Source organism: Carcharhinus amblyrhynchos, chromosome 8, assembly GCF_965287045.1.
Source record: "Carcharhinus amblyrhynchos chromosome 8, sCarAmb.v2.hapA, whole genome shotgun sequence".
Lineage (NCBI taxonomy): Eukaryota > Metazoa > Chordata > Chondrichthyes > Carcharhiniformes > Carcharhinidae > Carcharhinus > Carcharhinus amblyrhynchos.
Window position 1 is genome coordinate 124,580,861 of NC_137331.1, and position 15,206 is coordinate 124,596,066.

A 15,206-nucleotide genomic window follows, 5' to 3' on the forward strand; every position below is an offset into this window, starting at 1 on the left:
CACCGCTCACTGGCAGTGGGCTCTTATGGTCCCGCCATTGTCAATGAGGTTTCCCATTGAAAGTACCTCTTGTCACTGGGAAATCAGGACAGGAATGCGCTGTCAGCCAGTCTGTAAGAGCCCACCAACATAATCTCAGCAAGGTTTCAGCTTACAGTTCCAGGATCATTCCTGTTGGGTTCAGCAACAGTAACATGTGAAAATTGATCACTGCAGTTTTTATGATGGTATTGTTGGGTTAGGTCACGTGTCTAAGCACACTACCTAGCAGAGATTTATCTTTACCTTGCCAATGTCAGACCTGTTCTATGGTGCTAATGTGCCTGCTTCCACCTCCTCCTCTGGCAGCATGTTCCAGGCACCTACCACTCTCTGCAATAAAAGCTTCCTCCGCACATCTCCATTAAACTTCCCCCTCTCACCTTGAACCTATGCCCCTTGTAATTGACACTTCCACCCTGGGAAAAAGCCTCTGACCATCCACCCTGTATGCCTCTCATAATTTTGCAGACCTCTGTCAGGTCTTCCCTCAGCTTCTGTCTTTCCAGTGAAAACAATCCTAATTTATCCAGCCTCTCCTCATAACCAACACCCTCGACACCAGGCAACATTCTAATGAACTTTCTTTGCACTTTCTCCAAAGCTTCCACAACATTCCAGTAGTGTGGTGACCAGAACTGCACGCAAATCTCCAAATGCAGCCTAACCAAGGTTTTATATAGCTGCAACATGATTTTCCAACTCCTGTACTTAATGCCCTGGCTGATGAAGGCAAGCATGCTGTATATCTTCTTAATCACCTTGGCCATCTGTGTTACTACTTTTAGGGAACTGTGGACCTGCACACTCAGATCCCTCTGTATGTTGATGTTCCCAAGGGTTCTGCTACTTACAGTATTATTCACACCAAATTTGATCCTTCAAAATGCAATGAGGACAAAATGCATTTGTCCAGATTAAACTCCATCTGCCATTTCTGTGCCCAAGTTTCCAATCTATCTCTATCCTGTTGTATCCTCTGACAATCCCCGGCAGTTTCAACAACTCCACCAATCTTCATATCATCCTCAAACTTACTAATGAGACCTTCCATATTTTCCTCCAGATCATTTATATATACTACAAACAACAGAGGTCATAGCACTGATCCCTGTGGAACACCATTAGCTACAGATCTCTGCCTGAAAAATGTCATTCCACTGCTACTCGCTGTCTTCTATAACCAAACTAGTTCTTTATCTATTTAGTCAGCCCACATCGAATCCTACGTGATTTTAATTTTTGTACCAGTCTGCCATGTGGGAACTTGTTAAGCGCCTTACCAAAGTCAGGTAAACTACATCCACAGCCCTTTCCTCATCAATTTTCTTTGTTACCTCTTCAAAAAACTTGTCACTAACTGCTGCCTGTCACTAACTAGTCAATTTTCTTCCAAATGTGCATATATCCTGTCCCTCAGTGTCTTCTCCAAAAGCTTCCCCACCACAGACATCAGGCTCACCAGCCTACAATTTCCTGGATTATCCCTTTTCCTTCCTTAAACAAGAAAACCATATTGACCATTCTTCAGTCTTCTGGAGCCTCACCTGTGATCAAAGAGGATGTGAAGATATCTGTTAAGGACTCAGCTATCTCTTTCCTTGCCTCCTGCAGTAACCTGGGATAAATTCCAACCGGCCCTGGGGATTTGTTTACCTGAATGCAATTTAGGATACTCAACACTTCCTCCTTCGATACATTGACATTTTCTAGAGCGTTCATACACCTATCCCTGACCTCAACATCTGTCATGTCCTTCTCCTTGGTGAATACTGATACAAAGTGCTCATTATGGATCTCACCCCCTTCCTGTGCCTCCACACATAGGGCCCTATTTTATCATTTTGATTCTAAGTGCTGGGTGGACTTCAAACTGGGAGTATTTCAGATCCAGCTTTTAGACCCATTCTAAGGCGCCTCATATGCATTCTGCCTGAAAAAATATCAGTGATTCCTAATCATGCTGCACAAGCCTGTGGGCGGGGCTTCACGCACCCGAAACCCTGCAGCTCTGATTGGCGCCTCCAATTGCGCATGTGCAGGAAAGAAAGATAGAATATTGCTCCCCTGCCACATCCTTCCCAAGCCAGATGATGCCTCCTCCGACCCCCACAGATATTGCTCCACCCCCACAACATTACTGAGCTCTTATCCCCCCACCCTCTCCACCACCCAGCCCAATTGTGGGCCCTTACCCCCCCCCCCCCACCCCCACTGATCGTAGGCAGGGTGGCAGCAGACCCCTCCTTTACCCCCACTGATCATAGGCAGGGTGGCAGCTGACCCCTCCTTTACCCCCACTGATCTCAGGCAGAATGGCAGTGGTTCTTTCCCCCCTTCATTGATCACAGGCACAGTGGCAATGGGCCCCCTTTCACTCCCATTGATCACAGGCAGGGTGGCAGCAGATCCCCTCCTCCTTCCACTCACCCGCCCACTCGTACCGATTTCAGGAGAGCCCCCTGACACTCAGCACTTACCTCCTTACTCACCCTCACTGATGGAGCGGCCGAATCGGAATTGTTTGGAGCATGTCTGTTTTGCACCGATTCTGGATGGGTGAACACGGTGGTAAACAGGGAAGTGCTGGTAAAACTGGGCTTGCAGTCCATTAAGACAAAATAAATGCATGCAAATGCATTTAAATGGCTGTCACGCCCATTTTGGGCACAATCCTGATCGCGGTCATTTTCTGGCCTTGGTAAAAGGAGAACTGGGTAAAAAGTCTGACAACACCAGGTTTTAGTCCAACCGATTTATTTGATAATAGACTCACCAAATAAATCGGTTGGACTAAAACCTGTTGTCAGACTTTTTACTGTGTTTACGCCAGTCCAACGCCAGCATACCCACATCAGGAGAACTGGCGCAGAGGTAGGCATGGTTCGTGTTACTCGCCTCATGTCCGACTTTGCCAAATTTTCATGCCCGAAGACAGGCACAATGTGATGATAAAATCGGGCCTCTAATTTTCCTCCATTATCCTTGAATGGGCCAATTCTTTCCCTTGCTACCTTCCTACCCTTAATATATGCATAAAAAGCCTTGGCATTCCCCTTGTCCCTGTTTGCTAAAGACAGTTCATGGCCCCTTTTAGGCCTTTTAATTCCATGTTTAAGTTCTTCCTACTTTCACCATACTCCTCAAGGGCTTTGTCAGTTTTTAGATGTTTTAGATGACCTTTCTGTTATGTTTAACTTACCTGTATTTGCAGCTGTACAGATTAAACTTCCCTTGCATAGCTGCTCCAAGAGGATTGTGTAGAGCCACATTGAGCGTGTGCAGTCTCTCAGCTTCATTGGCATATTCAACAACAAGGACATAGTGGCCTGGTTCAGGAATCTTAATTCTAAACTGCAGCTGAACCTGAGGGGATGAGGAACTGGTGTTAGTGGAAAAGAGTCTAAACATTCTTTGTGTGCTTCTTCTGTACATTGATGCCCTACCTTTGAATACACAGTCTGCAGTAGCTTCTCTGGAACTTCACTGTAGATATTTAGCAGTATAGAGTTCCAAACAGGCTCCATAACAATTAATTAATGTTTTCACTTTCTATTACTCCTTACAAGATACTTAATAAGAATGAATGCCTCTGACAAGAAAAACTGATGGATACTGAGAAATTCTTGGGAATGGAAATGGAAAGCATGATCGAAGAAAGAAATTAGAGCAGCCTTTTAGATCTTCAGGTCTAAAGGAGATAAAAACAAGGTCCCTTAGTAGACTTGCCAGATGATTAAATTAGGGCAATTAGTAAGCCAGTTCAGACTGTTTTTTTTAAACAGGAGAGGCAGAGACTATAAAAACAAATTTGCCTGTGCCTTAGCTGACTGCCAGGGAGTTAACATAAATGTGGGAGATTAGGAAAGTGGAGCAGGGGGTATTACAGTATCCTGTTTTCTTTATTGGTCCACAGTTCAGTGGGAGTAGTTGCAGGCCAAGGCTGGAGGAATGAATACATCTGTGTGATATCACAGATAAGTGACTGGTAGATAAGTCCATTTCTCTTTTAACTTTCTGACACTGGAAGTGAAGGCTAGGTAGGGTAACAAATTGTGGAAAGTAATGATTAGTGGTATAAGTAAAAGCAAATTGAAATTCTAAATTAAATAAATTGTAATGAAATAAAATAGGGATGAAGGGCCAGGCAATGTAGCACAATGGCACTGGGTCAGCACAGTGACATAGTGGTTAACATTACTCCCACCGGGTTCGATTCCCGGCTGGGGCCACCGTCTGTGTGGAGTTTGTACGTTCTCCCTGTGTCTGTGTGGGTTTCCTCCGGGTGCTCTGGTTTCCTTCCACAGTCCGAAAGACGTGCTGGTTTGGTGCCAGAATGTGGCAACTAAGGGGATTTCACAGTAACTTCATTACAGTGTTAATGTAAGTCTTACTTCTGACTAATAAATAAACTTTAACTTTAATGTGTTGCAGCTGCAATATGTGGACCTCATTGTGGTTCAACCACATCTGCAGCAAGTGTTGGTTGCTCGGGGAACTTTGGCCCAGAGTTTGTGATCAGGAGTCTGAGCTTCAAACATTGCGACACATCAGGGAGGGAGTGAATTACCTGGATGCTGAGTTTTAGGAGGTAGTCACATCCCTTAGCTTAATTGCCGTAAGTTCACAGTGGTCAGGAGGGTGCAACTGTGAGTGAGGCATGTGGAGGAATCCAAGAGATAGCACTGTAGGAACTTCAGCCCCTGCCCTTGTCCAATAGGTTTTAGATTTTTGTTCTGTGTGTGGAAGAGAGCAGGGATTATAGGGCAGATGAGAAAACTGACCACAAGAGTGGTTCAGGGTGTCATTCAAGTTGGGGGAGGAAAGACAAATGTACTTGTAGTTGGGAATAGTGAGGGGGATAGATAGTGTTAGAACAATACAGCACAGGAAACAGGCCCTTCGGCCCTCCAAAGAGCCATTCTCTGTAGCCAAGATCAAGAGTCTCAAAGGCTGTGTTGCCTGCCCAGTTCCCGGGTTTAGTACATCTGCTCTGGACTGGAAAGGAATTTGCAGTGGGAGAGGGAGGGTCGTGGTATGTAATTACCTATGACATAGGTGGAACAAGGGAGGAGATTCTGCTTAGGCTGTTTGAGGAATTAAGCACTAAATTAAAGAACAGAACCTCCAAGGTTATAATCTCTGGATTATTATCTGAGTTGCATGCAAATTGGCAAAGGGTACATAAAATTAGAGAGATGAATACATGACTCACAGACTGGCATGGGAGGAGTGGGTTTTAGTTTGTGGGGCACAGGCATCAATACTGGGGAAAGTGGGGAGAGTACCGTTGGGACAGCTTACATCTGAACTGTGCTGGGACCAGTATTCTTGCAAATCACAAGGGTAGTAGAGAGGGCTTTGAACTAAATAGTGGGGATAACTGTTCAGTTGCATAGAAAATTAGGAATGCAAAGTTAAAATAAGTAGGAGTGCAGCTTAGTCTTGAGTCTGAGTGTCAACAGAAAGCAAAAGGTAATGGCAGATCATTTGAAAGTCATATTGCATCAAGGACTGATACAAGAGGAGGGAAATTAGATAATAAAATGAACGGAAAGACTTTATATCTGAATGCAAGAGCATCTGGAATAAAATTAATGAATTACCAGCACAAATTGAGACAAATGGATATGACTTAGTGGCAGTTACTGAGACGCGGTTGCAGGGACACAAGTTTGGGAATTGAATGTTTAAGGGTATTCAGTACTTCAGAAGGATAAGCAGGAAGGAAAAGGAGGTGGGTGTAGCTTTGTTAGTTAAGAAAGAGATCACCCTGTAATGACAAATGACATAGGCACAGGAATCAAAGATATAGAATAAGTGTGGGTAGAAATGAGAAGGGAAGAAAGCCCTTAGTGCGACTAATCTTTAGGTCTCCAAACAGTAGTTCCGAGGGGAATCACAGCATAAAGCAAGAAATATCAAGGGCTTGTAAGAAAGATATGTCAATAATCATGGGTGATTTTAACATGCATATTGACTGGAAGAATCAAAATGGCAAGTATCGCCTCGAGGGAGAATTCATCGAATGAATTAGAGATAGTTTTTTTGAAGCAATATGTTGTGGAACTAACCAGGGAGCTGGCTATTCCAAATTTGGTATTATATAATGAGGAAGGGCGAATAAATTATGTCATAGTTAAGGTTCCTCCAGGGAAGAGTGATCATAGTATGCTAGAATGTCAAATTCAGTTTGGAGGTGAGAAACTGCAGGCCCACACACACATTCTGGAGTTAAACAAAGGAAATTACATAGACTCAAGGACAGATTTGACCCTAGTGGACTGGGCAGGAAGACTACATGGTTGGACACTGCACCTGTGACCATGGTAGACGATCCCTTCTTTTCGACTCGCTTGCAATCGCTGACAAAATAAATCAATAACTCTCCATTGTCAGCCAGTTACATGACTTATTTTTGTTCTTATTGCCAAACAATTACAGGTTTGATGCATTTGCCATGTAAATTCCCCCTCAGTGCACCCAAACAGTGCCAGAGTGTGGCAGTGCAGATATTTAAGGGGATATTCAAGTCTTCCAACTAAAATATATTCCAGAGCGGAGGAAAGTTGGTAGGAGGCTGAAAAGACTTCCATGGCTAAGCAAGGAAGTTAAGGATAACCGAAAGACAAAAACTAAGGCATTCCATATTGCAAAGGACAGTGGCACACTGGAAGATTGGGAAGCTGAGATCACTTCTTGCTAGCTATCCCCAGCATAACCTCTAATTCTAACTCTCATTCTATGCTTTTAAAGCCGTACTCTTACTCTTTTAAACTGTCTAATAATGTTACTATGTTCTGTACCCTCTTCTTTCCTGCTCCCCTATGCACTCTATGAACGGAATGTTTTGTCTGTCTAGCGCGTAAGAAACAATACTTCTTGCTGTATACATGTGATAATAATAAATCAAACCAAAGCTTTTAAAGATTATCAAAGGATCAGTAAAAAGTAACAAAAAAAGCAAAGATAAATTATGAAAGAAAACTAGCGCAAAATATAAAAATGGTCAGCAAAAAAGTTCAGTGAGTATATAAAAATGAAGGCAGTAGCTGAAGTGAATGTTGGTCCCTTAGAACATAGAACATTACAGCGCAGTACAGGCCCTTCAGACCTCGATCTTGCGCCGACCAGTGGAACCAATCTAATGACCCTCTAACCTAAACTATTCCAATGTTATCCATATGCCTATCCACTGACCATTTGAACGCCCTTAAAGTTGGCGAGTCCACAACTGCTGTAGGCAGGGCGTTCCACGCCCTTACTACCCTCTGAGTAAAGAACCTACCTCTGACATCCGTCCTATAACTACCACCCCTTAATTTAAAGCTATGTCCCCTCGTGTTAGCCATCGCCATCCGAGGAAAAAGGCTCTCACTGTCCACCCTATCCAATCCTTTGATCATCTTGTATGCCTCAATTAGGTCACCTCTCAACCTTCTTCTCTCAAATGAAAATAACCTCAAGTCCCTCAGCCTTTCCTCATAAGACCTTCCCAACATACCTGGCAACATTCTGGTAAACCTCCTCTGCACCCTTTCCAATGCCTTCACATCCTTCTTATAATGCGGCGACCAGAACTGTATGCAATACTCCAAGTGCGGCCGCACCAGAGTTTTGTACAGTTGTAACATGACCTCACGGCTCCGAAATTCAATCCCTCTACCAATAAAAGCTAACACACCGTACGCCTTCTTAACAACCTGGGTGCCAACTTTCAGGGAGCTGGTGCTATGTAATGAAGCGGGTAGAATTAGGGACCTTGTGGTGAAGGATCCTCTTGGGGAGAGTGATCATTGTATGGTGGAGTTTCTGGTGCAGATGGAGGAGGAGAAAGTGGGTTCCCGGACACACGTCCTTTGTTTGAATAGAGGGGAGTACAGTAGGATGAGAGAAGAATTAGCGAATGTGGACTCGGGGAGCGCGTTGGAGGGAGGGTCTGTTGAGGAGCAGTGGAGGATCTTTAAGGAGATCTTTCTTGGTGCTCAGCGGAAATTTATTCCGATGGTCAAAAAGGACTGTAGGAGGAGAGGTAATAAGCCGTGGATAACGAAGGAGGTGAAGGAAAGTATTAAATTAAAAGCGGAGGCGTTTAGAGTAGCTAAGAGTAGTGGGCGAGAAGAGGATTGGGAGAGGTTTAAATGTCAACAAAGATTGACAAAGAAGTTGATAAAGAAGGATAGGAGAAACTATGAAGCTGGGCTAGCGCTTAATATAAAAAAGGATAGCAAGAGTTTTTATAAATATATAAAAAGGAAGAGGCTGGCTAGGGTGAATGTTGGTCCTTTAGAGGATAAGAAAGGGGACCTAGTGGTAGGGGATGGGGATATGGCTAAGGTATTGAATAACTTTTTTGTTTCTGTCTTCACGGAGGAGGACATGAATAATTTGCCGGGTGTTAGCGATGGAAAGGTGGTAGGACTGGAGGGTCTTAATGACATTACTGTTACTAGAGAGGCGGTGCTCGACAGGCTGGAGGGGCTGATTGTGGACAAGTCCCCAGGACCGGATGGAATGCATCCGAGGGTTCTGAAAGAAATGGCAGAGGTGATAGTGGATGCCTTGGTGGTTATTTTCCAAACGTCGCTGGATTCCGGGGAAGTGCCGGATGATTGGAAAACGGCTAATGTTACGCCGTTGTTTAAGAAGGGTGCCAGGCAAAAGGCGGGGAATTATAGGCCGGTTAGTTTAACGTCTGTGGTAGGTAAAATGTTAGAATCTGTCATTAAGGAGGAAATTGCGAGTCATCTTGAAGGGAATTGCTTGATAGAGCAGACGCAGCACGGTTTCATTAAAGGGAAGTCGTGTCTGACAAATTTACTGGAGTTCTATGAGGATGTGTCTAGGGCAGTGGATAGAGGAGAGCCGGTGGATGTGGTCTTTCTAGATTTTCAGAAGGCGTTTGACAAAGTGCCTCACAAGAGGTTATTGCAGAAGGTCGAGTGTCATGGAGTTGGGGGTAGGGTATTAGCGTGGATAGAGGATTGGTTGTCAAATAGGAGGCAGAGAGTGGGGGTCAACGGGTGCTATTCGGATTGGCGGATGGTGACTAGTGGAGTGCCCCAGGGGTCGGTGCTGGGGCCTCAGCTTTTTACCATTTATATAGATGATCTGGAGGAGGGAACCGAGTGTAGAGTGTCGAAATTTGCTGATGACACCAAGATTGGGGGAACGGCAAATTGTGCGGAGGGTGTGGAGAGTCTGCAGAAGGATCTAGATAGGCTGGGCGAATGGGCCAGGAAATGGCAAATGGAATTTAATGTTGGCAAGTGTGAGGTGGTCCACTTTGGTAGGAAGAATGGTAGGAAGGACTATTACTTACGGGGCGAAAAACTGCAGCAGGCGACGGTGCAGAGGGACCTCGGGGTCCTTGTGCATGAGTCGCAAAAACCCAGCTTGCAGGTGCAGCAGGTGGTCAGGAAGGCGAATGGGATGCTGGCCTTCATAGCGAGGGGGATTGAATATAAAAGTAGGGAGGTCTTGCTGCGGCTATATAGGGCATTGGTGAGGCCGCAGCTGGAGTACTGTGTGCAGTTTTGGGCGCCGCACTTACGCAAAGATATTTTGGCCTTGGAGGGAGTGCAGAGGAGGTTTACTAGGCTGATACCGGAGTTGAGGGGGTTGAGCTATGAGGAGAGGCTGAATAAACTGGGCTTGTACTCATTAGAGTTTAGAAGAATGAGGGGAGATCTCATTGAGACGTATAAGATGATGAATGGGATGGATAGGATAGAGGTGGAAAGACTCTTCCCACTTAAAAAAGACAGTAGGACTAGGGGGCACAGCCTCAAGATAAAAGGGGGGCAGTTTAGAACGGAGTTGAGGAGGAACTTCTTCACTCAAAGGGTGGTGAATCTCTGGAATTCTCTGCCCGTTGAAGTGGTGGAGGCTGCCTCGCTAAATATTTTTAAGATGCGGGTTGATGGGTTTTTGATAGGAGAGGGGATTAAGGGTTATGGGGAGAGGGCGGGAAAGTGGAACTGAGCAGCGACAGATCAGCCATGATCTTATTGAATGGCGGGGCAGGCTCGAAGGGCTGGATGGCCTACTCTTGCTCCTATTTCTTATGTTCTTATCTCTCTGCTCGTCAACACTACTAACAGTCCTTCCATTAGCCCTATATTCTGTACTCCTGTTACTCTTACCAAAGTGAATCACCTCACACTTTTCCGCATTAAACTCCATCTGCCACCTCTCAGCCCAGCTCTGCAACTTATCTATGTCCCTCTGCAAACTGTAACACCCATCCTCACTGTCTACAATTCCTCTGACTTTGGTGTTGTCAGCAAATTTACTAATCCATCCTTCTACACCCTCATCTAGGTCATTTATAAAAATGACAAACAGCAGTGGCCCCAGAACAGATCCTTGAGGTACACCACTTGTAACTGAACTCCAGGTTGAATATTTCCCATCAACCACCACCCTCTGTCTTCTATCAGCTAGCCAATGCCTGATCCAAACTGCTAAATCACCCTCAATCCCATGCATCTGCATTTTCTGCAGTCGCCTACCATGGGGAACCTTATCAAACGCTTTGCTAAAATCCACGTCAACTGCCTTACCCTTATCCACCTCTTTGGTCACCTTTTCAAAAAACTCGATAAGGTTTGTGAGGCACGACCTACCCTTCACAAAACCGTGTTGACTATCCCTAATCAATTTATTTCCCTCTAAATGATTTTAAATCCTATCCCTTATAATTCTTTCCAAAACTTTGCCCACAACAGAAGTAAGGCTCACTGGTCTATAATTCCCAGGATGGTCTCTACTCCCCTTCTTGAACAAGGGGACAACATTTGCTATCCTCCAGTCTTCTGGCACTATACCTGAGCCAATGATGACATGAAGATCAAAGCCAAAGGCTCTGCAATCTCCTCCCAGAGAATCCTAGGGTAAATCCCATCCGGCCCAGGGGACTTATCTATCTCAAGAATTGATAACGCTTCCTCCTTATGTACCTCAATCCCGACTAGTCTACTGCCTGGTATCGCAGTATTCTCCTTGACTACATTGACTTCTTCCTGCGTGAATACTGACGAAAAATACTCATTCAGTGCCTCTCCTATCTCTTCAGGCTCCACATACAACTTCCTACTGTCTCTGACTGGCCCTAATCTTGCCCTAACCCATCTTTTATTCTTGACATACCTGTAGAAAGCTTTAGGATTTTCCTTGATCCTATCCACCAAAGTCTTCTCATGTCCTCTTCTAGCTCTCTGACTGGCCCTAATCTTGCCCTAACCCATCTTTTATTCTTGACATACCTGTAGAAAGCTTTAGGATTTTCCTTGATCCTATCCACCAAAGTCTTCTCATGATCATTACTAGAGATGAAGTACTCAAGGGAATTGAGTATGTAGCAGAGACTAAAAACACGGGTTTCAGTCTTTTTAATATTTAACTGGAGAAAATTTCTGCTTATCCAAGATTGAATGTTGGACAGGCAATGTAATGATTCAGACACAAAGTAAGAGTTGATGATATACAGCCTAACTTTACCAACAAGTTGCATCGGTTTTCAGGCATGAAAACTTGGTAAAGTTGGGCGTGAGGTGAATTGCGCGATCTGCACCGCTTCCACGCCAGTTGCCCCTTTACCAAGGCCCGAAAATGGTCACGATCGACACCGTGCCTGAAACAGGTGTGCCAGCCATTTAAATGCACTTGCATGCATTTAAATTGACTTAATGGACTACACGCCCAACCTTACCGGTACTTCCCCTTTACCACCTCATTCGCCCATCCAGAATCGGCGTGAAACAGACATGCTCCACAAAGTCCAATTCGGGCACTCCAGTTCGTGAGGAGGTACGTGCTGAGCATCAGGCAGCCCTCTACTTAATAAGAACATAGGAACATAAGAAATTGGAGCAGGAGTAAGCTATTTAGCCCTTCGAGCCTGCCCTGCCATTCAATAAGATCATGGCTGATCTGAAGTGGATCAGTTCCACTTTCCCGCAGGGCCCGCGATCAGTCTGGGTGGCGGGGGTGTGGGGGGATAAGAGGGTCAGTAATGTTGTGGGGATGGGGCAATGTCTGTGGGGCCCAGAGGGAGGCATTATCCAGCCTGGGAGCGATATGGTAGAGGAGCCGCAAATATAAATTTTATAAGATCGTTGTGTCTCTTTAATTTTGGGTAAAATAGGGCAATAATGGAATAATTTGGCCTTTTCTGAATTTTGCCCCGCAACAAGTTTGGGTAGCTTCGTTGTTAAAGGTTCGAGGCTGTCTTACTGTGAAGAAGGTTCAGGGTATTCACATCTATAGACAGCAGCAAGAGCATTGATGCTCAAAGTCTCACAAGGCGCTGTGAATGTCGGGTTTTATAAATAGTTAAACTAATTATTAAATTTTAAGACAGAATAGAGTTGCACATCTCAAGGCTAGCTAATTAGCATTTCTACCTGGATACAAAATCCATATCATTAATGTTGACATGTGGATGAGCTTTAGCAAGGAATAGTCCATATGAAGCTATTGCAAGATTGACTTACAGAGTTCACTAAGATAATACTGTATCTGACAGAAACAAATCTGTTAAAGAATCTGAAAGGAGGGACAAGGTAGATTGACAGATAGACAGACATACAGACAGACAGAAGCAGTCAGTCTCCATTTTATGCAGAATGCAGGTGAGAGACCATGCTCAGATTGAAGAGACCAAATTTGTGACAATTTAAATGAAGCTGGAAGATTTGCCTAGCTTTCGCTGGAAAGAGCGATCACCAGGGTAATCCTCACCCTGAAAGTCAGTTTCTGGATCAGAAGTTACCCAGTTGGAAAAGGAAGAAAATATTAGGAACTGAGAATAGCTTTGGACTGATTCCTAGAGAATGAAGTGTCCATTTAAGGGATAAAGTATAAACATGGAGAGGGATTTTTGATCACTTTAGAAGTGAGATAACTGTTCTGAGGTTTAGAGTATAAGCTGCCCACTGAAGTAGTATTTTGTCAATGTTACTTTTAGTGTGATGTTACGGTCAGTTTTAAAACTTGAAATCTTGTTTGCGGTCCTTCCAGTCAGTCACTATATATTCAACTACCTTTTCAAAAGTTATTGGTCTCTACAATGATCATAACACAAGGAAAATGGACATGGATTTAAAAAAACATCCAACTTTTCTTGTGGGTTTCCTATCAAACACTGAACTACTTTGGTACTTAGAGGGATAATGAAAAATTCTTGAAGAAGTGGTTCAAATCTCAGCATGGGGAATTTAAATTCAGTTAATTGAATAAATCTGGAATAAAAGTCCAAGATCAGTGACAGAGACCATGAAACTGTTGAATTGTAATAAAAACCCATCTGGTTCACTAATGTCCTTCAGGGAAGGAAATATGTTGTCCTTACCCGGTCTGGCCTACGTGTGACTCCAGAGCCACAGCAATGTGGTTGACTCTTACCTCAGGAATGTCCCGGCAAGCCACTCAGTTGTCCATTTGTGCTGTTTCACAAAGATGACACCATCGCCTTTAAGAGCAGCTGACGAAAGGCAATAAATGCTAACCTTGCAGCAATGCTCATATCCCAAGAATGAACTTTAAAAAAAGCTAATCAGCCACCACATTCCTCATCAATTGTCTAAACCATGTAGCTGTGACAAAACCTCTCCACACTTTGATGAAAGAAATACAGCAGTGAAAATAATAGGGCCAATGATTACAATAATGATAAGATCGTTGCATATGCACCAATATTAAAGAAGCAGAGGAATATCTGTCAACGTGCTTTTTTGTTGTTCTTTCAGCTGCGAATACATGAAAGAACAAACATATCTCTCAACAAAAATAATCTTTGCCTATTATCCATGACATTATTTTTAGCCTGAGTACCTTAAACAGCAGCAGCTGTCAAAGCTACTTTTTTAGCATGTTAGGCAAATCTATGAGTATCAATGAGGGCTCCTCTCAAGTCCCACACCTGCAAGATCCAACATACACTTCAAAAAAAAAGCCCAGAAAAAGGAGATCAGGAGATGTCGGATAATGGAAGAAATATTTTGTTCAATGGGGTGTTAACTAACAGTCAGGCAATCATTCTACATATAGGAACAGTTTTTCTGCTGCTTAGCTGAGCCTGTCAGGCTACTGCATAAATTTCCTATAATGATTCATGGAACTGACTTCGTCAGAAACACAAAAAATATTTTGTTAACAAGGGAAAACTTGTCCTCAGGTTCACAGCCTCACGGGACACGCTGCAACACTCCTCCAGCTGCTCCAATCTCTACATATCTCCTCCACCTACTGATGATTACCCACTTTCAGTCCCAATTAGTGCCTCACGCCAGGTGACCCTCTTTTGCTGATTTAATTTGATTTATTATTGTCACATGTATTAGTATACAGAGAAAAGTACTGCTTCTTACGCACTATACAGACAAGCACACTGTACAAAGAGAAGGAAACAAGGGAGCGCAGAATGTAGAGTTACAGTCATAGCTAGGCTGTAGAGAAAGAACAGCTTAATAAATAATAGGTCTATTCAAAAGTCTGATGTGTTGTCCTTAGAAAGAGACAGTCACCCATAGGTTTAGAATACATTGAAGAAAATTGAAAAAATATTTTCAATTCATATAAAACCAGCAGGACTTTGCCAAAACAACAAAGCAACATTTGATATGCGAACAAAAATTAGTGAAAAATTAAAGTTAAAGTTTATTTATCAGTCACAAATAAGGCTGACATTAACACTGCAATGAAGTTACTGTGAAATTCCCATAGTTGCTACACTCCTGTTCAGGTCAATGCACCTAACCAGCACATCTTTCAGACTGTGGGAGTAAACCACAGCACCCGGAGGAAACACACGCAGATGTAGGAAGAAGCTGGGATCGAACCTGGGTCCCTGGCGCTGTGAAGCAGCAGTGCTAACCATTGTGTCACCATGCCGCCCAACTTGACCATGCATGGAAAAAGCTGGATGAATTTTTATTCATCTCAACACAAATAAAGAAGAAATGGCAAAAAATCCTGAAATATTTAGTATAACGAAGTAAATCAGTGACATTATTCTGAACATAATCATTTCATCCTGGTCTTTTATACTCTGACAACCATAAACACAGGAGAAAGATACAAAGGTCTGAGGTCACGTACCAACTGACTCAAGAACAGCTGCAAGAAACAATACTTTCCACTGTACCCCAATACATGTGACAATA

At 43.7% G+C, this 15,206-nt stretch overlaps 1 protein-coding gene across 1 annotated transcript in view; it reads right to left on the reverse strand.

Moving 5' to 3' along the window:
- lama3 (laminin, alpha 3) overlaps positions 1-15,206 on the reverse strand; it is a 462,187-nt gene that overhangs the window by 237,022 nt on the left and 209,959 nt on the right. Inside the window, exon 26 of the mRNA XM_080194758.1 lies at positions 3,242-3,405. Coding sequence (XP_080050884.1) covers positions 3,242-3,405 — 164 coding nt within the window. The remainder of the gene's footprint in view (positions 1-3,241; positions 3,406-15,206) is intronic.